The following is a 23,056-nucleotide window of genomic DNA, read 5'->3' on the forward strand; positions in this document are numbered from 1 at the left end:
TACTAAAAAAAGATATTGCATACCTTATTGCTTTCTAACTGATAAGCAGTCTGAAGAATGAAAGGTTATTCATAGTAAGGTTTGAGTCCAAGAAAAGCAAGGCAAATCAGGAAACAGTACAAGAAAAGCAAAGACAATAAATTAAGATCAGAGTATGAGAAAAGCAAGATGGGTAAGTGGACATTTGCTGAGAGCTCTAGTTGCTCACATTGGTCACTTATGCAAGTTTATTTTTATTTTTGCTCTTTATGTTTTTGCAATATTGAAATTGCTATATCAGTAGTGAGCATGACATTCTAATTGTTTTATTCTTTATCTGCATTTTCTCGGCAAAATGAATGCCCTATGTAAACGTGTCTTATAGATAATGCTTATACTGTGTATATGTATATATATACATATATATATATATATATATATATATAATATAGATATATTATCTATCTATCTATCTATCTATCTATCTATCTATCTATCTATCTATCTATCTATCTATCTATCTATCTCTCTATCTATAAATATATATATATATATATATATATATATATATATCTATAGATAGATAGATAGATAGATAGATAGATAGATAGATAGATAGATAGATAGATAGCATTGTGGTAAGAATGTATTGTATGGTTATTAAATATGTCTAAGAAATGTTTGAATTTACTTTTGACAATATAACAATAAGCCAGAGAGAAAGAGAGGATGAGAGAGAGTGTTATGCCCTGTACACAAGATAGGATTTTCCAACAACAAAATCCATGTTTTTTTTCCGACGGATGTTGGCTCAAACTTGTCTTGCATACACAAGGTCACACAAAGTTGGTCGGAAATTCCGAACGTCAAGAATGCGGTGACGTACAACACGTACGATGAGCCGAGATAAATGAAGTTCAATAGCCAGTTCTACTCTTCTGCTTGATTCTGAGCATGCGTGGAACTTTGTGTGTCGGGATTGTGTACACACGATCGGAATTTACGACAACCGATCTTTTTGGTCTGATGTGTACATCTCTGTACAAAATGTATTATTTTACTATCAAAATTGTTATGCTACGCTAAACTTTTTATCCAGCCTATACATCACTGCATTTAATATTTTAAAAAAAGCCAATATAAATAAAAAATAGAGATAAAAAAGCACTTTTCTGGTTTAGCCAAACTTTGTCTGTATATTGGACCTTTGTAGTCTGTGTAATAGGGGCTGTAGCAGTACAATTTCCCCGCATCCAATTCGCACAGCAGGATATTGTGACCGGCTCTCTATGGAGGTGGTTCACATATCTCTGCAGCAGCTCTGCTGCGATCTGCACAGGAGCCCTGTATTTCTTTTGGTCTGCTTCAAGTCCGAATTTAGCCAAAAATTTGGGCTGAATCAAACCTGAAACGGTGAATGAGGATGCACCAGACTCCTGCTGTGAGCCGATGCGTGCTCATATGTTAACCCAGCCTCAAAGATATTCCTCTATCATTTCAGAAAGTTGGGAGGTATAGCAAACTTGAAGGAATAGTAAAGAACGTAAAATATAATAAGGGTTGATTTACTGAAGGAGTTTAGACTATTAATTTGGAAAAGTATATATTAATTTTCCAAAGTGAATGTTAGTAAATAAGACAAACCTGTGTTCACATTAAATGCCCAATCATGTGCATGTAAAAATTCAGTTTTTTTTGTTAATTATCCTCACATATGATTAGGAAGTGAACACAGGTTCCCTTGTTTACTGACATTTAAAGAGAACACAGTTGAAACCTTTAGCAAATCAATCCTGTAGTCTCCATGGTATACTACTAAGTAGGAAGTACAGCATGTATATGTAATCAGGAATATGGCTGCTCTGTGTATATATGTATTTAGAAATAGGGATGGAAGAACGGTATCGCCCGAGCATAAGTTTGGGCCGAACTTTTGTTGTTCGGGTGTTCGACCATTTGTTCGCCCCCCCCAAACACAGTGCATTGCCAGCCCTGATTGGCTGAAGCAGTGAAAGCTTCAGCCGATAAGGGAACAGAGCACTGTCAGAGTCATGATTGGACACTGTCATCATGACTTTATCCAATCATGGCTCATTCCCTCCCCACAGTATAAAAATATTCTTTCAATAGCAACCATTTTCAGTGTGATTTTGGCGTGGAGAGATAGAAAATGGCTCTGTTCAGTGCTATTAATTAGTTAGTGTACTGTACTGTGCTATTTGGCTTCAATTGTAAGTGTAAAATATTAGTTTAGTGTCAGTCTAGGGATGGTGTGAGTGTAGTGAGGAGGACCATCATTCAGCTTTGCATAGTGTGCATCTAGAGTAGGGACAGCTCAAATAGTTTCACTGTAGTGTAGTGAGACCGTGTCATTCATACATACATTAGTGTAGAGTAGGGACAACTCAGATAGTTTCAGTGTAGTGTAGCGAGACTGTGTCAGTAATCTTGACATTAGTGTATAGCTAGACTAGGGACAGTTCAGACAGCGCCAGTGAAGTGACGGTTGAACACCGTCTATTTGATTGTGTTACTGCCAGTTTAATGCCATTTACTTCTGTGTGCGTTACTGCCAGTTTAATGCCATATAGTTCTGTGTGCGTTACTGCCAGTTTAACGCCATATAGTTTTGTGTGAGTTACTGCCAGTTTAACGCTATAAATTTTTGTGCGTTACTGCCAGTTTAACGCTATTTACTTCTGTGTGTGTTACTGCCAGTTGGACGCCATATAGTTCTGTGTTTGCGTTACTGCCAGTTTAATACCATATATTTTTGTGTGCGTTACTGCCAGTTTAACGTTATATAGTTCTGTGTGTGTTACTGCCAGTTTAACGTCATATAGTTTTGTGCGTTACTGCCAGTTTAACTCCATTTACTTCTGTGTGCGTTACTGCCAGTTTAACGCCATATAGTTCTGTGTGCATTACTGCCAGTTTAACGCCATATAGTTTTGTGTGCGTTACTGCCAGTTTAACGTTATATAGTTCTGTGTGTGTTACTGTCAGTTTAACGCCAGATAGTTTTGTGTGTTACTGCCAGTTTAATGCCATTTACTTTTGCGTGTGCTACAGCCAGTTTAAAGCCATATAGTTCTGTGTGCGTTACTGACAGTTTAACGCCATATCGTTTTGTGCATTACTGCCAGTTTAATGCCATATAGTTTTGTGTGCGTTACTGGCAGTTTAACACCATATAGTTGTGTGTGTGTTACTGCCAGTTTAACGCCATATAGTTCTGTGTGCGTTACTGCCAGTTTAATGCCATATAGTTTTGTGCGTTACTGCCGGTTTAACACCATTTACTTCTGTGTGTGTTACTGCCTGTCACGTACCTGGTGGAAGGAGCCCGAAGTGCAGGGAGCGGCCTCTCGTAAGCCTCTGGCTCGAGATCCCCTGAGAGTGGGAACAGGGACTCAAGAGGTCAGAGGGCACAAGTGCCAAGTCCGTGATGGTAGGTAGGCCCTGGAGCTGGCGTCAGACAACAGCGGATGCAGGCGGATGATCCTGGAACAGCTGGAGAGCGGTCAGCGGCTGGCAGCAGGTGCAGGAGGGAGTACAGGAACGGCTGACAACAGGCAGCGGTGGTCACAGGAAACAACTGGATCAGCAGGCAAACAGAAGGGTCAAACACAAGCCGGGTCGTCAACAGGCAGGCAGCAGAAGTACCGAAGGAGAAGGCAGAAGCGTGGTCAGGAAGTCCGAGGGTCAGGGCTGGCAGCAAGCAGGAGTAAACAGGAACAAGCCGGGTAGATCAGAGGCAGGAACAATCAGGTTTAAGCAGAGATAACTCACAGGAACGCTGTAGACCGGACAGCACCGGGAGACTGCAACAGGTTCCTTAAATAGCCCTTTGGGCGCCAAGAACGGTCGCACGGCGTGTCTGAGCGTGCCCGTGCAAGACCGTGCAGCCGTTCGTGCGCCCGCGCACCCGCGTGCGCCCGTTCGTGCCCTTGCGCACCCGCGTGCGCTCGTTCACCATATCGCGCACCCGCGTGCGCCCGTTCGTACCTATACGTAAGCGTTCGTTAGCGCCAACGCGCGCCCATGGGTACCTATTGCCTCTAAACGAAGAGACAACGTGGGCAGGCCTTCCACGAGTCACTGGGTTCTGGGGACGACCGTGACATTGCCCCCCCCCAAGGGGCAGCCTCCGGATGCCCAATTGTGCCATCTTCTCCGGATGAGATCTCTTAAAGGAAAGTATCAGCCTCCTGGCATGGATATTGGACTCAGGCTCCCACGAGTTTTCTTCAGGCCCGTACCCCTTCCATTTCACCAGAAATTGAATTTGGTTGCGTCTTCGCCTGCAATCCAAGATAGATTCTACCTCATACTCGACTTCCCCATCAATGATCACGGGTTCTGGTGGAGCCACCTTCCGACTGACAAAGGGATCAGGGACGGCCGGCTTGAGTAGAGCTACGTGGAAGACAGGATGAATCCGGAAGGTTTCTGGCAACCTTAGCTCAAACGCCACGTCATTCACCTTCTTAACTACAGGAAAAGGGCCCACAAATTTTGGACCCAACTTCTTGGAAGGGCATGCCATCTTCAGGTTTAGAGTGGATAGCCAGACCTGATCCCCGACTTTGAGGTTAAGCTCTCCCCTTCTTCTCTTGTCAAACACCTCCTTGTTGTACTTCTGAGTCTTAGTCATGGTTTCCTGCAGGAGCTTATTGTTGGACCTAAAGAAGTCAAGGTTCTTCTGAACTGCAGGTACCGGGCATTCCGGAAACTCGTTAGACAAGAACAAGGGATGGAAACCGTAGTTCGCGAAGAACGGAGATTGTTTCGTAGCCGAGTGAACGGAGTTGTTATAGGCAAACTCGGCTAAGGGTAGTAAGGGGGCCCAATCATCCTGAGAGAATGAAGAGAAACAGCGCAAGTACTGTTCCAAGGTTTGGTTAGTTCGCTCAGTTTGTTCATTGGTTTGAGGATGGTAGGCGGAAGAAAAGCACAGATCGATCTTCAGGACCCCACAAAGAGCTCTCCAAAATTTAGATGTGAACTGCACTCCCCGGTCCGAAGTGATATTTGCAGGAATACCATGCAGTCTCACAACTTCCTTAATAAAAATCCCGGCTGTTTCCGAGGCGGAAGGGGTACCCTTCATTAGAAGGAAGTGGGCTAATTTTCGATAATCTATCCACAACCACAAAGATTGTGGAAAAGCCTTCAGAGAGAGGAAGTTCAACAATGAAGTCCATTGATAACATCTGCCAAGGTCTATCAGGGACAGGTAGTGGCTTTAGCAAACCCCACGCCCTGGACTTGCTCCCCTTATTCTGAATGCAGGTGATACATGCCTCCACATACTTTTTACAGTCCGGCTTTAATTGCGGCCACCAGAATGTCCGTTGGAGTAGCTCCGAGGTCTTATGAACTCCGAAATGGCCTGCCAACGAGTGGTCATGACAAGAACTGAGGACCGGGACCCGCACTTCCTGAGGGACAAAGATCTTGTCTTTGTACCAGAAAAGTTCGTCCTTGGCCAGGAGGGTGATGCCAGGTGGCAGAATGGTGCTAGCAGACGCCTGCTTGATCTGGGACAACAAGCTCCCTTGAAGCAAGAGAAAGTTCCCTGACGACAGGATGGTGTCTGGATGTGGGGAGGCTTCGGGTTCGTTAAACATACGGGACAAGGCATCCGGCTTCGTATTCTTTGATCCTGGCCGGTAGGTTATATGGAAAAAGAATCTGGAAAAAAAGAGTGCCCATCTGGCCTGACGGGGTTTTAATCTCTTGGCAGACTTCAAGTACTCCAGATTCTTATGGTCTGTGAAAATAAGAATTGGATGAACTGCTCCTTCCAGCAGGTAACGCCATTCCTCAAGGGCCACCTTGATGGCTAATAATTCCCGATCTCCAACGTCGTAGTTGCTTTCTGCCTCGGAAAGTTTACGGGAAAAGAATGCCACCGGATGCAGAAGAGATCTTGGTCCATGTCTTTGGGAAAGCACCGCCCCGACCGCTATCTCGGAGGCATCAACCTCCAGGATGTATGGCAAGGTTGGATCGGGATGCTTAAGAATGGAGGCAGAAACGAACAGATCCTTCAGTGTGGAAAAAGCCCTTTGGGCTTCGGGAGACCATTGGAATTTCAAGCCCTGTTTGGTTAGTCTTGTAATGGGTGAAAAGATGGTGGAGAATCCTCTAATAAATTTTCTGTAAAAGTTCGCAAAACCAATAAACCGTTGCACCCCCTTTTTGTCCATGGGCGCCGGCCAATCTCGAATGGCTGCGATCTTCTGGGGATCCATCTCGATGCCGTCTACCGAAATGATCATACCAAGGAATTGAATACTGCGTTGTTCAAAGATGCATTTTTCCGGCTTGGCATATAGTCCATGAAGACGAAGACGGGATAGCACATTTTTGACGTGTTCCCGATGTTCCGTCAGGGAGGGAGAAAAGATCAGGATGTCATCCAAATATACGATAACAAATAGGTCCAGATAGTCTCTCAGAATATCGTTTATAAAGTGTTGAAACGTGGCGGGGGCGTTACAAAGGCCAAAAGGCATGACCAAGTACTCGAAGTGGCCGAAGCGTGTACGGAAAGCGGTCTTCCATTCATCTCCACTCCGAATACGAACAAGGTTGTAGGCCCCTCTAAGATCCAACTTGGAAAAAATGGCTGCAGACCCCAGCTTTTGGAATAGTTCAGGCACGAGTGGCAGGGGGTAACGGTTCTTTATGGTGATTTTATTAAGAGCCCGATAGTCCACACAGGGGCGTAAAGATCGGTCCTTTTTCTCCACGAAGAAGATTCCTGCGCCAGCCGGGGAGGTAGAGGGACGAATAAATCCCTTTCTCAGACTATCATCCAGATAGGTCTTCAAGGCTACCAACTCTGTTTCCGATAAGGGAAAAATTCTTCCAAAAGGAATCTCTGCACCTGGGAGCAGTTCAATTGGGCAATCGTATGGCCTGTGAGGGGGTAAGGCCTCAGCACCCTTCTTGCTGAAAACATCCAGAAAACTGTGGTAGGCTGGGGGCACAGCTTGACGGGCTTCTGCGTCTATCTCTAGACAGAGCAAGGAGGAAGAAGAAGCTTGGTTGGTTTCCGGCAAACAATGTTGGAGGCAGTAGGGAGAGAGGAAATCTACCTTTCCGGTAGACCAGTCAATCTGGGGGTTATGGGCCTTTAGCCAGGGCATGCCTAATATGATAGGAAATAAAGGGGATGTGATGACATCCAAGCTCAGTAACTCTTGGTGGATCCCGGCAATGGTGGTAAGTAACGGCAAAGTTTCTTGAACTACTGGGCCGGACTTGAGAGTCGAACCATCGGCCAGATGTACAGAAAGACCCTTTGCCCTGGGCCGAAGAGGGATGTTATGTCTTGTGGCAAAGGTCAGGTCTATGAAGCCACTGCAGGCTCCCGAATCAATAATTGCGTTGGCTCGGATATTCCCTCCTGGGAGCTGCAAAAGAATGGGTACAGTCAGATGAGAAGAACTACTTGGAAAATCAACGGTGGGGACAGGGTACATGGAGAGGCACTTACGGAGTTTAGCAGGGCAAGTGCGCACGAAGTGTCCTGGTTCTCCGCAGTATAAGCAGAGATTTCCTGCCCGACGGCGCTGGCGTTCCTCAGGTGTTAAGGAGGGTCTGAGTAGGCCCAGCTGCATAGGTTCAGGAGGATCCTGGTGCACTGTGGTAGGACTGGAAGAAGCTGGGTGAGAGGGGTAGGATACCCGGGGTAGCATCCACACTGGACGAGAGGAGGTAGTGGAGCGTTCCAAACGACGCTCTCTGATGCGTCTGTCAATTTGGATAGACAAGTCCACAAGCGCTTCCAAGGTCTCGGGGGTGCCTACTCGGGCTAACTCGTCCTTTAGGGGTTCTGAAAGTCCCATACGGAACTGGTAGCGGAGTGCTGCATTATTCCAGTCCGTGTCAGCACTCCAACGCCTGAACTCCGTTACATAGTCCTCCACAGGCCTACGGCCTTGTTGCAGCGAATGTAGAGCTGCTTCTGCGGTGGCAGATAATTGTGGATCCTCATAAAGTTGGGACATGGCCAGGAAAAAGGTGCTCAGAGTGTTAAGAGATGGATCCTTCTTCTCCAATAAACGATCAGCCCAGGATTGGGGTTCGCCAGACAACAAAGAGATAACAAATCCCACCTTGGTGGATTCGAGGGAGAAGGTCCTTGGTTGAAGAGCAAAGAAAAGCTCACAGGAGTTACGGAAAGCCCTGAAACTTCCCCGATGGCCGGAGAATCTCTCGGGAGTAGGTACCCTGGGTTCTGGTGGCAACATCACCACAGAAGGTGCAGCGGGAGTCCCGGAGACGACTGGTGTGGAGGTAGACAGGGCCTGGACGCGTTCTTCCAACTGGCTGTAGCCCTCTTGTAGGCTCTTCACCGCCTGAGTAAGTCCCGCAAGATGGTGGCAGAGCTCGTCCATAGGAGAGGCTCCCTGCGTGGGCTCGGACATGGCTGTCCGGTACTGTCACGTACCTGGTGGAAGGAGCCCGAAGTGCAGGGAGCGGCCTCTCGTAAGCCTCTGGCTCGAGATCCCCTGAGAGTGGGAACAGGGACTCAAGAGGTCAGAGGGCACAAGTGCCAAGTCCGTGATGGTAGGTAGGCCCTGGAGCTGGCGTCAGACAACAGCGGATGCAGGCGGATGATCCTGGAACAGCTGGAGAGCGGTCAGCGGCTGGCAGCAGGTGCAGGAGGGAGTACAGGAACGGCTGACAACAGGCAGCGGTGGTCACAGGAAACAACTGGATCAGCAGGCAAACAGAAGGGTCAAACACAAGCCGGGTCGTCAACAGGCAGGCAGCAGAAGTACCGAAGGAGAAGGCAGAAGCGTGGTCAGGAAGTCCGAGGGTCAGGGCTGGCAGCAAGCAGGAGTAAACAGGAACAAGCCGGGTAGATCAGAGGCAGGAACAATCAGGTTTAAGCAGAGATAACTCACAGGAACGCTGTAGACCGGACAGCACCGGGAGACTGCAACAGGTTCCTTAAATAGCCCTTTGGGCGCCAAGAACGGTCGCACGGCGTGTCTGAGCGTGCCCGTGCAAGACCGTGCAGCCGTTCGTGCGCCCGCGCACCCGCGTGCGCCCGTTCGTGCCCTTGCGCACCCGCGTGCGCTCGTTCACCATATCGCGCACCCGCGTGCGCTCGTTCACCATATCGCGCACCCGCGTGCGCCCGTTCGTACCTATACGTAAGCGTTCGTTAGCGCCAACGCGCGCCCATGGGTACCTATTGGCTCTAAACGAAGAGACAACGTGGGCAGGCCTTCCACGAGTCACTGGGTTCTGGGGACGACCGTGACACTGCCCATTTAACGTCATATAGTTCTGTGTGCATTACTGCCAGTTTAACACCATATATTTTTGTGCGTTACTGCCAGTTTAACACCATTTACTTTTGTGTGCGTTACCGCCAGTTTAGCGCCATATAGTTTTGTATGTGTTACTGCCACATTAACGCCATATAGTTCTGTGTGCGTTACTGCCAGTTTAATGCCATATAGTTTTGTGCGTTACTGCCAGTTTAACACCATTTACTTTTGTGTGCGTTGCTGCCAGTTTAACACCATATAGTTCTGTGTGTCACTGTACATTTGGCGCATTATATTGCAGTATATTATAGTGTATCCGTAGAGTGTGTCTGTGTAGTGTAAGTACTAAAATTAAAGTGCACCGAACACCTTTTTACATTGATTAAAGTGTATCTATGTACAGATTTCAACTTCTTCTTTACATTTGTTTATAAGAACCGCCCCCTCCTGCCCAAGAATGTCTGGGAGGACAACAAGGAGAGGCAGACGTTCCCTTGGCACTGTAAGGGGGCTGGTGGTCAGTCCTCGGGCACATCATCATTTCCTCTGTTTAGTGAGTTTTCCCTTGCTATCCAGCCACCGCATGCAGAGGAGGTGGTGGACTGGCTTACCAAACCTTCCTTATACTCCTCATCCTCTATCAAGCAAGCAGAGAAAAGTGTGCAGTCCCCTGCAGTTGCCAGAGTGGATAAACTTGCCTCCTTGTCCACATCTATTCCTGCCATAGCCCCAACATCAGCCATTGAGGTGTCAGCTGAGTTATTTGACCACAGTGTCAGCCACTTACTCCTCGATGATGCCCAGCCATTACTGAATTCAGATGTTCGTTCTGAGGTTGAGGATGAGAGGAACATGAGCCTAGAGAGAGGGACGAACACTGGCAGACAAATTGGCATTCATGTTCCCCAAGCCGCAGCATATTGCCAAGTTGTCTCAAGTGGTAATGATGAAGATGGAGGAGATGGAGGTGATGATGATGATGAGGTCACTGATGTGACTTAGGTGCCAGATAGAGCAGAGGAGGAAACTGAAGTGAGGCTGCACGACCCCAAGGAGGCCGACATCAAGAAAGAGTAGAGATCAGCCACCCTATTGCATCACATTCTGCAGCTGCTATCTCCCGGTCCACTCCCCAAAGCTCAGCTGTCTGGGCCTTTTTCAGCACATCTGCAGCACTGTTGCTATCTGCAAACTGTGTCTCAGGCACATCAAACGTGGCAAAAACACCAACCATATGCATATCATTGCAGTTATTTTTGCTTTCATCAAGAGCACCTCTATAGGGTTACAATTGGAAGGCGCCCCCCGACACCCAAATTTTCTGAACCTGTTTGACAGGTGCATATCATTGCAATTTTTTACAGCAAGGCCAATTCTTGCTTTCATCAAGATTACCTCTATAGGGTTACGGTGGGAAGGTGCCACCGACACCCAAAGACGCATCCATAACAGCCATCCAAAGTCAAACCAGTACACCAAATGTATCCAAAAAATCTCTAATCTTGTTCCCAGTGCACTACCTTGTGGCCACATCATACACACTGGCTCCCGAGCTGTGCAAAATAAAGGCAACTTGCAGGGAAAATTTCATTTTTTTGGGGCTTTATAAATGCAATTATTGCTGCAGCAGATTGTAGACATGGTACAGATCTGCCACTTTACAGGTAGACTAAGGGGACCCCCCGACACTAAATTGGAAATATTTTTTCATTTTTATGCTTTTACTTTAGAAATCTAAACACTGCTCCTTAAAAAAATTATGTTTTTCACAAGCTTTCTTTTTTTATTGATACATGTCCCCCAGGGCAGGACCCAGACCCCTATAACCATTGTATGCCCAATTACTTCCATATAAGCCTTCAAAATGGGCACTTTTGATTTTTGACGTTCGGGTCCCATTGACTAATGGGGTTCGTTATTCGGGTCCAAACTTGTGCGGTGTTTGAAAGTTCTGGTGTAAACCGAACAGGGGTCCGTTCAGTCCATCCCTATAGTGTTACTGATACATGCACTGCCACAGCTCACCATCCTTGTCTCCTCATCAAATGGTGACAGTATAGTGCATGCATCCTTTATCAGCAGCCATTTGCATGGGAAAAAAAAAACAGAGCTCCCCTGAGCCTGTCCTTGTGCCATAATCACACAGGTACTCATTGATGGTCCTTTGCTGCATGTGCAGCTACTACAGCAGTGTCAAAGTTGAGTTCCACCTGGTAGGCATTACACAAATCAGGCGGTTTATAGGCAGATGGAATTCCCGCTGAATTTCAGCCAACCGGACACTGACTGTATAAACGCCTGAATTGGCTACAGACTCATCTGGCCTGCCTTAGATCTTGCAACCCTGGATACCTGTTTAAGAAAGCTGCACCACCAAATTAAGGACATGTGCCAGGCATGGGTCATGTGTCAACATTCCCAACTCAATATTGAACCAAACGGACTAAGACTAGGATGCCAGTAAATGTCATGTACGTGTAAAAACAGGCGTCCAATACTTTTGGAAATATAGTGTAAATACCAAGTCCAACTATAGGCTCATGTTATCAAAATAAAAAGCCTGTATAAATCACAAATGACATTAGGATCCTAAAGTTCTGACTGGCAGTATATCAAATCAGAAATAGTGATTGCTGAACTAGCAAAAAAAATTCCAGCTGAATTGTGAAATTACTGTAAGCCATGTAAAGGGACCCAAGTATGGACTGTTGTAGGCAGATGGCTTGTAGGCAAAAAAACACATGGATCAATACTGGCACAACTTTCAGCTGACATGTATAGCAGACAGGCTGCAAAATGCAGAAAACTGTAAGATCACATGCTTTAGCAGGGAGTAGTAGTGGCACAGTAAATGCACAAGCAGTATGGCAGGATGCCGAAAACTGTAAATTCACAGACTTATACAGGGAGTAATAGCAGCACAGGTGGGTGCGGGCACCTTCATTGCGGGACATACAGTGTCACAGTGGATGCAGCCGCTGGCGATTCTGCATCGATGCAGAGAACGGCTGCATTGATTGGCAGTGACTTCATCCTGATGCACCGCACGGTGCACGCCTCTCCTGGAGAAACACAGCAAGAGGTGGATAAAGCCCATTTCCTACCTAGTTGGGCGTAGTGATGGGAAGTCTGGGTCTTTAAAACGAATCGGTTCATTTCGAACTGCTCATTGAAATGAACAGATTCAGTAAATTGATTCTTCGGTTCTTCGGTTCACTTGCTGAGTCTACTGACAAGCAAGTGAACCGAAGCTCTGATTCAACCATATTAAATGATTAGAATCAGAAGACTGATTCACACAGAAGGTTGGCAGGTACTGGGGATGTTTACTTTGATTTAGTTGATTGGCGCAGAGCACAAGTATATTGTTGTCAGATTAGCTCAGTGTCATGAATTTTGGTGATACACAAACAGCTGTGTTAGGCTGGGTTCACACTTGTGCGATGCGGGAACCCTGCAATTCCACAACAGTTCACAACGACATATGCGAACTGCTGGGGAGTGTCATACAATGTTAATGACACCCCCATTTCAGCTTGCATGTCGCACTGCAAAGTGTCAGTTTGGACATGAATCGGATCGCATGGGTGCCATGCGATCCGATTCTGGTGCAGACCAAAAAAAGGGTCCTGTGCGAGTTTAGTCCGAATGCGATACGATTTCAACCATACTATCTGTATGGCTGAAATCGCATTGCACGGACATCGCCTGTGATTTGCACTGCAGTGCAAATCGCATGCGATTTTGCACTATGCAGCAGTGTAAACTGGCCCTGAGCCTAGGTTGCCCCAGAATGCACATGCACACAAACCCCGCTTTTCATTTAGGTTCTGTTTCCATGGATAGTAATGTTAACTGTGAAGTTACCCCAGAATGCAGTTCACATGCACACAAACCCTGCTTTTCATTTAGGCTCTGTTTCCACTTGTGCAACTTGTCCTGTGATTTGGGACTGCAAAGTTGCATGACAAGAAGTACCCGATTTGCAATGAGTACCATTCATATCTGTGCGACTTCAAGTCACAGCGACTTCAAAGTAGTCCCTGCACTACTTTGCTCCCATTTTAATGTGACTTGAGGTCCATAAACCTCCAGAATACACAGGTATTGCTTCAAGTCGTGGCAGAATCTTGCAACTTTTCAGGCTAATGCAGCCTGAAAGTTACACAATTCTGCCGCAATTTTGATGCGACTTTAAAGCAATGCCTGTGTATTGCGGAGGTCTATGGATCTCAAGTTGCATCAAAGTGGGACTAAAGTAGTGCAGGGACTACTTTGAAGTCGCACAGATGCGAATAATACTCATTGGAAATCATAGAGTACAAAGTCGCAGGACAAGTTGCTCAAGTGGAAATGGAGCCTAAATGAAAAGTGGGTTTTTGTGCATGTGAACTGCATTCTGATGGGGCAACTTCACAGTTAACATTGCTAGCCATCAGATTTGCCCGTAGCCTTTACAGCGCATGCACAGGAATTATGATCAGATTTTACTACCACTACCATGGGCGAAGTAGCCCTGGTAGTAAAATTCAATCGTTAAGGCTATTTTCACACTTGTGCGACTTGAAAGTCAAGTGCTTTTGCCATGATTTTTGCCACGACTTGAAGCAATGTCTGTGTAATCTTGAGGTCTCTGCCACAAGTCGCATCAAAGTTGAACAAAAATAGTACAAAAACTACTTTGAAGTCGCACAGATATGAACTGAACTCGTTGGAAATCATGGGGTGTGACTTGTCATGTGACTTTGCAGTCTCAAGTCGCAGGACAAGTCGCACGAGTGTGAAATGGCCTTAGGCTGTCCGTACCACCTGATCACTGCTGCTACCTCATTGGTTTAGTGTATTGTTTTACTGGTGGTGACTCGTGGTTCTTTCAGTGTACTGTGTTCTAAAAACTGATATGATTCTTTAACTCGGTAACTGGTATGATTCTTTAACTCGGTAACTTGTACAATTCTTTAACTCGGTAACTTGTATGATTCTTTAACTCGGTAACTTGTATGATTCTTTAACTCGGTAACTTGTACGATTCTTTAACTCTGTAACTTGTACGATTCTTTAACTTGGTAACTTGGATGATTCTTTAACTCGGTAACTTGTATGATTCTTTAACTCTGTAACTTGTATGATTCTTTAACTCGGTGTACTGTGTACTCCTGACTCTTGTTTTAAGTTTGTATCCAGTTCCTGAGTGTCACTGTGCTTTGAGTCAGCTGATTGGTTGCAGGGAGGGGCGGAGCTCTCTCACTCTAGGATCATATTACCAGGCCTGCTCTGCTATGTACTGAGTGCAGAGTGAACTGTTTCAAACGAATCAGTTCAGTTAGATGAATCAATTCATCCAGTTCACTGAAAAGAATCGATTCAAAAGAATGATTTGTTCATGAACTGGACATCACTAGTTGGGCGCTTTCACAAAGCAGGAGCCGTGGGAGTTAGCCAGCCCTGTTTTCCTGCCTCCTGCCGCTGACATCAACAGCAGCCACCGGTGTTAGGCGTGTCTTGCAGCCATGGGTGCCCGACTGCCCCGACTCCCGGAAGGAATATGGGACACTGCAGTGCTCAGAACTCCTCCTCAGTGTGTTAGGCCGCGTACACACGCGGGGACTGTTCGCTCAACTTTGTCCGTCAAACAGTTTCAGCGGACAGTCCGCTCAAAATTAGCATGGACGGACTTGCCCACACACGACGAACGAACAGTCCGCTGAAACCGTGCGCGATGACGTGAACGGCACGTACGACGGGACTAGAAAACGACGTCCTATACACTGCAATGCAAACTTCGGCGTGTAAATCCTTTCTGAGCATGCGCGGAACTTAGTTTGACGAACAAGCCTACACACGAGGGGACTGTTCGCTGAAACAAAGTTTCAGCGGACAGTTTTTCGGAATTTCCGAAAAACTTTGTTCAGCAGACTGTCCGCTGAAACTGTCCGCTGAAAGCCCACACACGAGCGGACTGTCCGCCGAAACACTGTTCAGCGGACAAAGTTGAGCGAACAGTCCCCGCGTGTGTACGCGGCCTTACAGACATTAGGTACATTAAGTACTAGTAGTTCCCTATGGCTGAATTTCGTTCCGTGCATATGTATTCAATGCATTGTGCATGGATTTGTACATATCAAGTAGGGGAAGCTCATTTTAGATTTGTCTTGAAGCTTCATGTTTTCCAAATTACTTTAGATCACTCAGGACATTTGTATTCCTTTTGCAGCTTAACGTATGTTTTTTTTTTAGATGCAACTTTAGTGTCTTAGATATAAAGAGCATTTGTTTAATGTATGTTAGCCTATCTTTGAAAGAACAATTACACTCTTTGAACCTAATTGGTTGCCTGCAACTGCAATGTTAGGCTAACATACATTAAACAAATGCTTTTTCTATCTAAGAAACTAAAGTTGCATATAAATCCTGCTCCACTCTCGAGCACAGCCACCCACCAACTGCATTGTAATCTGAGTGACATTTCTTAAATAAGTAAGGGGTGGGGCCAACCAGCCACATCACATGGTGGCACCGCCCCATTGTGACATCACAGATCGGTGCATGCTGGGGGGTGGGGTGCATTCTGAATGGCAGTTTGGAAATGTGGTAACCCTAGCAAGTGGAGTGACATCCATGCTGATATATTGTTATGTAAATTTAAGATACATGAGGAGATTGAGGGGGTGAGCTGGGGAGTACAGAGATGTATTTGGGCGTTGTTGTCATAGAGTTGGTGTAGAAATCTTTATTAAGCAAAGAATTTTTTGCATGGTTTAATAATGTAACCTTTTTTTTTGTAATTTTAGATATCTTAAATTACCTTCTGATTCTGGCTTTAGTGAGCACAGCCTCAACACGACATTCTCGAAGAAAACCAAGAGATGGGGATAACGATGATAACAAAAGTATGTGACAGTATAGTAGCCTTGCACAAAAAGGTCAAAATACATTTTTTGTGCAATGACCTTTAAATATTTGTCAGTTCCATCCATAAATGGATAGAATTAGGACAGGTCTAGGTTAAGTTCAAGTATACAGGACAGGCTACGCAGGGACCGGGTTATTTAGCCAGTTCCCAGCCCAGGTGCAACAATTGCTAAGCAGGTATAAATCACCATGAGTTCATCCCCCTGGATCCAGCTATATACAGGGTCTAGTCACACATGGCAAGGCCTCGTTTTTCTGAGGGTTCAGTATCTGATCCATAGGCAAGCCCTGCACCATGCTTACAGTGGTGTTGCCACCAAAAAATAAAAAATTGTTTAAAATTCTTTAAAAAAATAACAAAAAATTATTGGAAAAAAAAATTTTTTTTACTCACCTCTAAATACCTGTTGCTAGGGGGTCCCTCGTAGTCTGCCTTCTTCTTTGCCCGGGCTGGTGACATCACTTCCCCTCGCGCCACACAGTCATCTGGGACCTGTCACGTGTCCCAGGTGACTGCGGCGCCCCGCGGAGCAGGGAATGAGGGGGCTTCGTTCCCCCACATCGCTGGACCCTGAGGCAGGTAAGTGTCTTAGTGATTATTAAAAGTCAGCAGCTGCAGTATTTGTAGCTGCTGACTTTACATTTTTTTTTTTAGGGGCACCCCACTTTAAGAATTGTATAATGGTAGCCAATACATCCTGGTGCACATGTCTGTGGAACCTGCCCCAGCACTCCACTGATAGGTATGCTCTCTCTGCCTCCTTGTCCTTTAATTTTTTTACTTCACATGATCTAAATTATTTGTAACACTAAAGCCCATATTATTAGTATCCACATGTAGTGGTACCCCAGTAGGGGCTGCTGAATGATTGTGGTGCACCTGTCACCCTGCCCAGCCTGGCATTCACTTCCAGACACTCCAAGACAATTAACAAGTTCATCAGCTTTGTTTTTGTATTTTATTGATTGATAGGAACTTGGATAAGGTTAAGGAATTTATGGGATGCCCAGGAAAAAGATTCTTACATGGTCTGGGACAATTTTAGATACTCTCATCCTGCAAAACACATGGTTAGGCCTAACTCTGGTTTCAGACAGGCCTTAGTAACCACCATTTGCAGGCAGGGACCGCAGGCCCCTTAAGTGTAGCAACAGAAATAGGAAAGTCTTTAGTGCTAGTTGCCCTCTTTGGTGGACTACTGATCCCAGTCAGCCCTTTGCAGATCCTGACAGCCCTCCTGACTGCAGCAGTCCGATTTCACTGCCAGTAACATCACAGTCTCTCCCGCTGGCTCTACATCCATCTCAGACTGCACACTCCCCGTCCGCTCCAGCATGCCTCTCTCAGCTCTCCCGACTGTGCCTGTCACTCGCCGATACCTGATGAATCCCTCCTGGAGACTTGCCCAGCAGTATCCCCCGCTGTCCTCTCCTGCTTCTGTTCAGGACACACCTTGGGTTGTATGGGGTTCCTGTTCAGCTCTGAGCCCCTGGCCCATGGTCACCCCCCCCCCCCCAGACTGGGGGGTTTCCTCAAAAGCCCCGACAGCCTAATACTCCATCTCCATTTCTTCCACCTGAACAACTCCTCTTAGCTGGGTTGACTCTGGGTATTTAAGGAGGCCTGTCCCCTGCCAGTCCAGATTGGGGATTGGTCAGGAATCCTCAGAACACCCCAGACAGCTCCACCCCTCTTCCCCACCATCCTTCTAGAAGTCTCTAGAACCAGAAGGGAGGTAACCGAAAGATGATGCTGTCTATGAGTCACCAGCCTACTCTTAGCCTCTCCCAGCCCACACAGATCAAAGCAAACAGGCCTAGCTTATGGCTAGGCCTGCTTAAATTTACCTGTACTACACAAAAATCTCACCCTAACACCTACACTGGGTAGAGGGTGCTACACACACATGACATATGCATAAGGTCCCCCTTACATTCCAAATGCAATTTTCAAATAATATATTATTATACCCACATACACAATCAATGTCACAGACCTGTCATCCTATCCTCCCTAGCTGAGCAAGCGGACTCCTAGCACATGTGGAGGTGGCCTAACTGTGTTCCATCCACCAAACAAAGAATGTTCTTGGAGATGGTTCCACCACATTTAAAGTGTTTGTAAACCCACAAAAAAACCTGCAAGACAAAGGCCTTATGAGCTAGTATGCATAGCATACTAGCTCATTATGAAATACTCACCTTAGATCAAAGCCCCCACAGTGGTCTCACTATACAGCTCCGGCCGGCGACATCTCTCCCAGAGTTAATTCCGGGTATCACAGGCTCCGGCGCTGTGATTGGCTGGAGCCACGATGAGGTCACTCCCACGCACGAGCAATGACTTCAGTGCGCATGTGTCAATGACGTAGGCACATGCTGATACAGGGGATATCTCCTAAACCATGCAGGTTTAGGAGATATCCGGGGTAGCTACAGATAAGCCTTATTATAGGCTTACCTGTAGTAAAAAGTGGATTGTAATGCCGCGTAAACACGACCGGACTTTCCGGCAGACTAGGTCCGACGGAATCAGTCCATCGGACAATCCCATCTTTTTGCATTAAATAAATTCAACGGACCTAAAAATAGAACATGTTTCAAATCTGTCAGACGGACTCAATTCCTATCGGGAAAACAGTTTGTCTGTATGCTAGTCCAACGGACCAAATACGATGCAAAGGAAGCTATTGAACTTCCTTTTTTAGTCCCATCTTACCTCATCACATTCAAAACGAACAAACTTTCGAACGGACTTAGTCGGTTCGTGTGTGGCCAAGTCCCTTCATTCAGAAAGTCCATTGGAACTCCGCCCAAAGTCCGTCGGGAAGACCGTCGGACCTAGTCTGCCAGAAAGTCCGGTCGCATGTGCGTGGCATAAGGCCGCGTACACACGGGCGGATTGTCTGCCCAACTTAGTCCGCTGAACCGTGTTTCAGCGGACAATCCGCTCATGTGTGGGCTTCAGCTGACTTTTTCAGCGGACAGTCTGACGGACTTAGTCTTTCGGAATTTCCGTAATTTTGTCCGTCCAAACTTGGTTTTGTCCGTCCAAACTTGGTTTCAGCGGACAGTCCGCTCGTGTGTAGGCAAGTTGGACGGACTAAGTATGGCGCATGCTCAGAAAGGATTTACACGGCCGAAGGTTGCATTGCAGTGTATTGGACGTCGTTTTTCTAGTCCCGTCGTACGTGCTGTACACGTCATCGCGCAAGCTTTCAGCGGACTGTCTGTTCATCGTGTGTGGTCAAGTCCGTTCATTCAAAAGTTGAACGGACTGTCTGTCGGATTGTCTGACGAACTTAGTTGGGCAGACAATCCGCCCGTGTGTATGCGGCCTAAGGGTTTACAACCACTTTAACCAGGTAAATTATCAGTATTCTTAATATTCTATGTACAGTTTGTATTCTAAAATCCATAAATCAAATTTGCTCCAAATTGGAGCACATTTGATTTGTGGATTTTAGAATACATACTTTACATAGAATATCAAGAATACTCCGTTAACCACCACTACCTTCAGAAAAGTTCACTCACCAGATAGGATGGACCTTAAATTATAAATGTCACATGAGCAGTTTTACCATTATTCCTGGATCCTTCATCCTGTAAATCCCGGGTTCGCCCTTAAACTCAGAGTAGGCACATTGAGTTTCTGATAAGCAAGTGACATCATCATGCTGGTTCCCTAGACTTAAGCCTTGTACGCGTTACTAGTTTTTTTTTCCGTTCAATACAGTTGGTTGAATGAAAATAACCCTGGCAGCTCAGGTTGGAGCCGCTGTACTCACAATCCAATGTTAGTTAGTATCTCCCCTGATGTTTGATTGTATTCTGACAGGGGCACCCCCCTCCCCCCCCCGCCAGAACACTCCGGCCAGTGCTCTCAACCATCGGCTAAAAGTGCTGAACTGGAGCTGGCTGGCAAACTTTTTTTAGGTCCGAATTTGGGCTGAATTCAGACCAGAAATGGTCCAAAGATGCACAGCGTTTTGATGCAAAATGCAACGGGCCTGCTGTGGACATAGGTGAACCGGCTCCATAGAGAGCCGGTCAAAATCTCCTGCTATTGCGAATTAGATGTGGGGATTCTGCATCCAATTCACAATGGTGTGAACCCAGCCTTAATATTTCTGGGGAAGTTATAACATGTATAGGAAAATCAGATCAGTTTTCTGAATTCCAGAAGAAGCCCAATCACCTTCAAGTGTCCCAAATCTCTGCACTTAGCTTCATGTTTTTGTTATTTATGCTTTATTTTATTGAGTTATTTGTTAGAAAAAAGTAAAATTTAACATATCCTTCCATGTACATGCTATTAGGCTGCCTTCTGTTCCTTACTGATTTCTAAATCTAAGAAACTTCTTTGATAGAATTACCAAAAGACTGCAGTGGCATCCCAAGAAACAAGGAAAGTGGTGTGTATGTTATCCACCCCCAAGATTTCCCCCACCCTTTGATTGTATATTGTGACATGACAACCCACAGTGGAGGATGGATTGTCATCCAACGTAATTCCTTTAACTCTGAGATTACATGGGATGAGTCCTGGACTACCTACAAATATGGCTTTGGCAATGTTGAGAAGGATTACTGGCTGGGTATTGAGTACATTCACCAAATCACCAAGCAGAGGGTGTACCAGGCCCGTTTTGTTATTCTGGACAATAACAATGAAGAAAAATATGCTGACTACAACCTCTTCAGTGTGGAGGATGAAGCTAATGGCTACAAGCTGAGGCTGGGAAGCTACACGGGCACTGCAGGAGATGCCATGTCTTCAATAACTGCAGGGGTCGCACATGACAACATGAAGTTCTCAGTTAAGGACAAAGACCAGGACACTAACAGTGGTGCTAACTGCGCTACCAGTTATGGTGGTGCATGGTGGTATGGAGCATGTTTTGCATCCAAACTGAACAACAAAAATGCAATACACTGGCAAGGGCTCTGTAATGGGAACTGCAAGGGATCAACTGTATTAATCAGGCCAGCAGATTACTGCATTTACCTTGATTAACTAGAGTATGAACCCATTTACATACACATTGTATTGTTTCAATTGATGTTGATAATAAAAAGAAAATATATTCTGATAATTTGCTCATAACAATTTATAGCTGTTTGATGCCAGATTGTGTATTTTAGAATTTTTTGCATTTTTGAAAACATGAACTTTCTTGCATATAATTATGAAGCTTCACAACTAGTGGAAATCAAACAAGTTCTCCAAGCAAGCTAAGGCTTACAATAATGAAAATGTGTAAAGAAAATGGACCACCCGTTGAAATACAAATACTAAGGAGCTGAACGTTTAAATTCATTCTCAAAAAATGAAAACAACAATAATAAAATGATATGGTGCATTGCTAAGAGTGAGATTACCTAAAGTGTGATATGACTCAAGTTCATTCGCAAAACATCAAAATATAAACAATGAAGCCATAAAGGCTGGTATACACGGGCCGAATATTGTCTGGCATCGGCCAGCTCAATAGAAGCCAGCTGACATTCGTCCATTGTGTACAGCAGGCTGTCTGACAGAAGCGAGCCTAATGTAATACATTGTAGCTTGCCAATCGGTAGGTGTGGTGGCTGCATTTGTTTTCTTTTTTAAGGAGTTTGTTTCTTTATTTTCACCCGATGATCAGTAAGTAACACATGTCCTTTCCAAAGCCTAGTACACATGGGCCAACTGTCGGCCAGCATTGGCCAGTTCAATAAAAAACAGCCAACATTCGGCCCGTATGTGCAGCCAGTCTGACAGAAGCTGGTCTCACGGCTGGCTTCTGTCAAAAGGTAATGACCGGAAAAGGTCTGCCAACCGGCTCCTGGTCAGTGCTCTCAGCCAATGGCTAAGAACGCTGAGCGTTCTGGACAGGGGGCGCCTGCCAAAACACAATAGCTCAGCAGGGAAGATCGCTGTACTAACATCGAATCATTAGTAAAGCGACTCCGACCTGAGCCTAGCAGTACTGTGTATGAGGCTTCAGAGTGGCAACATTATCGCCTCTACTGCTTCTATGGAAGAACAACATAGCTACCCTTGGACAGCAGCATTGTTGATCAGTGGCGAGGGTCCTGTTGGATGGACTACTAAATTTAGATGGACTTTACATTCAGGACGAACAATGTAAAGCCACAATGTAGATAACACTTTTTAAACAGTTACAGGAACAGTTTTTTCCTTTTGGGATAAAGGATTTTAAAAAGTTAAAAAAAAAAAACCTGACCACTGTAAGCACCCATGTCAGTGTTATATGGTTTGTCTTAGCACTCTAGCTGCCAGCTTTGCTGGACAACTTGTTCTGTTAAAGTATGTTGAAAAACAACAGACTTACTGGGGGGGGGGGGGGGTCTGTGTTTATATTCATATACCAAAGAACAACAATTAAATCAAAACCACTCAATCCAACAAGATATAAATTGAAATAGTACTACATATAAACATGTGTGTATTTATGATGAAAAATTGGGAAAAGAGGGGAAGGGGGAAATATTGGGACTTTGAGTGGGGCCCTGGCCTGGTAAGGTCATGTACCTCCATCACTATCAATATATAAAAAAATAATAATATAATGTATAATATAATATAATGAAGCACGTGGTTGAATTGAATGCAGTGGCGGGTATTAACCACCTCGCGCCCGCCCTATAGCCGATTTACGGCCTTAGAGCAGGCGCTTTCCTGCAATTGGCCATCCCTGGACGTCCTATTGTTTACTTCCGCAATGCGCGCCGCCGCGGGCGTGCATCGCGGAAGTTCTGTGTTCGCCGTGTCCCCCGGGGACAGGCAAGCACAAATCGCTGTAAACGGCCAAACATAGCGGCTGTTTACAGCGTGATCGGCGTGTCCAATCGGAGAT

General features: G+C 45.7%; 1 protein-coding gene across 1 annotated transcript; it reads left to right on the forward strand.

Annotated features, from left to right (window-relative positions):
* The first annotated feature begins 35 nt into the window (after window positions 1-35).
* Window positions 36-21,574, forward strand: LOC143982161 (fibrinogen-like protein 1-like protein). Its single transcript, XM_077480632.1, has 3 exons — window positions 36-172; window positions 16,070-16,168; window positions 20,564-21,574. Exons 1-3 carry the CDS (start codon window positions 169-171, stop codon window positions 21,208-21,210), a joined length of 750 nt encoding a protein of 249 aa, XP_077336758.1. The 5' UTR covers window positions 36-168; the 3' UTR covers window positions 21,211-21,574.
* The last annotated feature ends 1,482 nt before the right edge of the window (window positions 21,575-23,056 follow it).

The sequence above is a fragment of the Lithobates pipiens genome, unplaced genomic scaffold (genome assembly GCF_037356315.1).
Source record: "Lithobates pipiens isolate NorthernLeopardFrog02 unplaced genomic scaffold, aLitPip1_a1.2 Scaffold_16, whole genome shotgun sequence".
NCBI classification, from domain to species: domain Eukaryota; kingdom Metazoa; phylum Chordata; class Amphibia; order Anura; family Ranidae; genus Lithobates; species Lithobates pipiens.

Coding starts and splice junctions, on each gene's coding strand:
- LOC143982161 (XM_077480632.1), top strand. Junction 16,169..20,563: donor GGATAACGATGATAACAAAA/GTATGTGACAGT, acceptor CTTCTTTGATAG/AATTACCAAAAGACTGCAGT.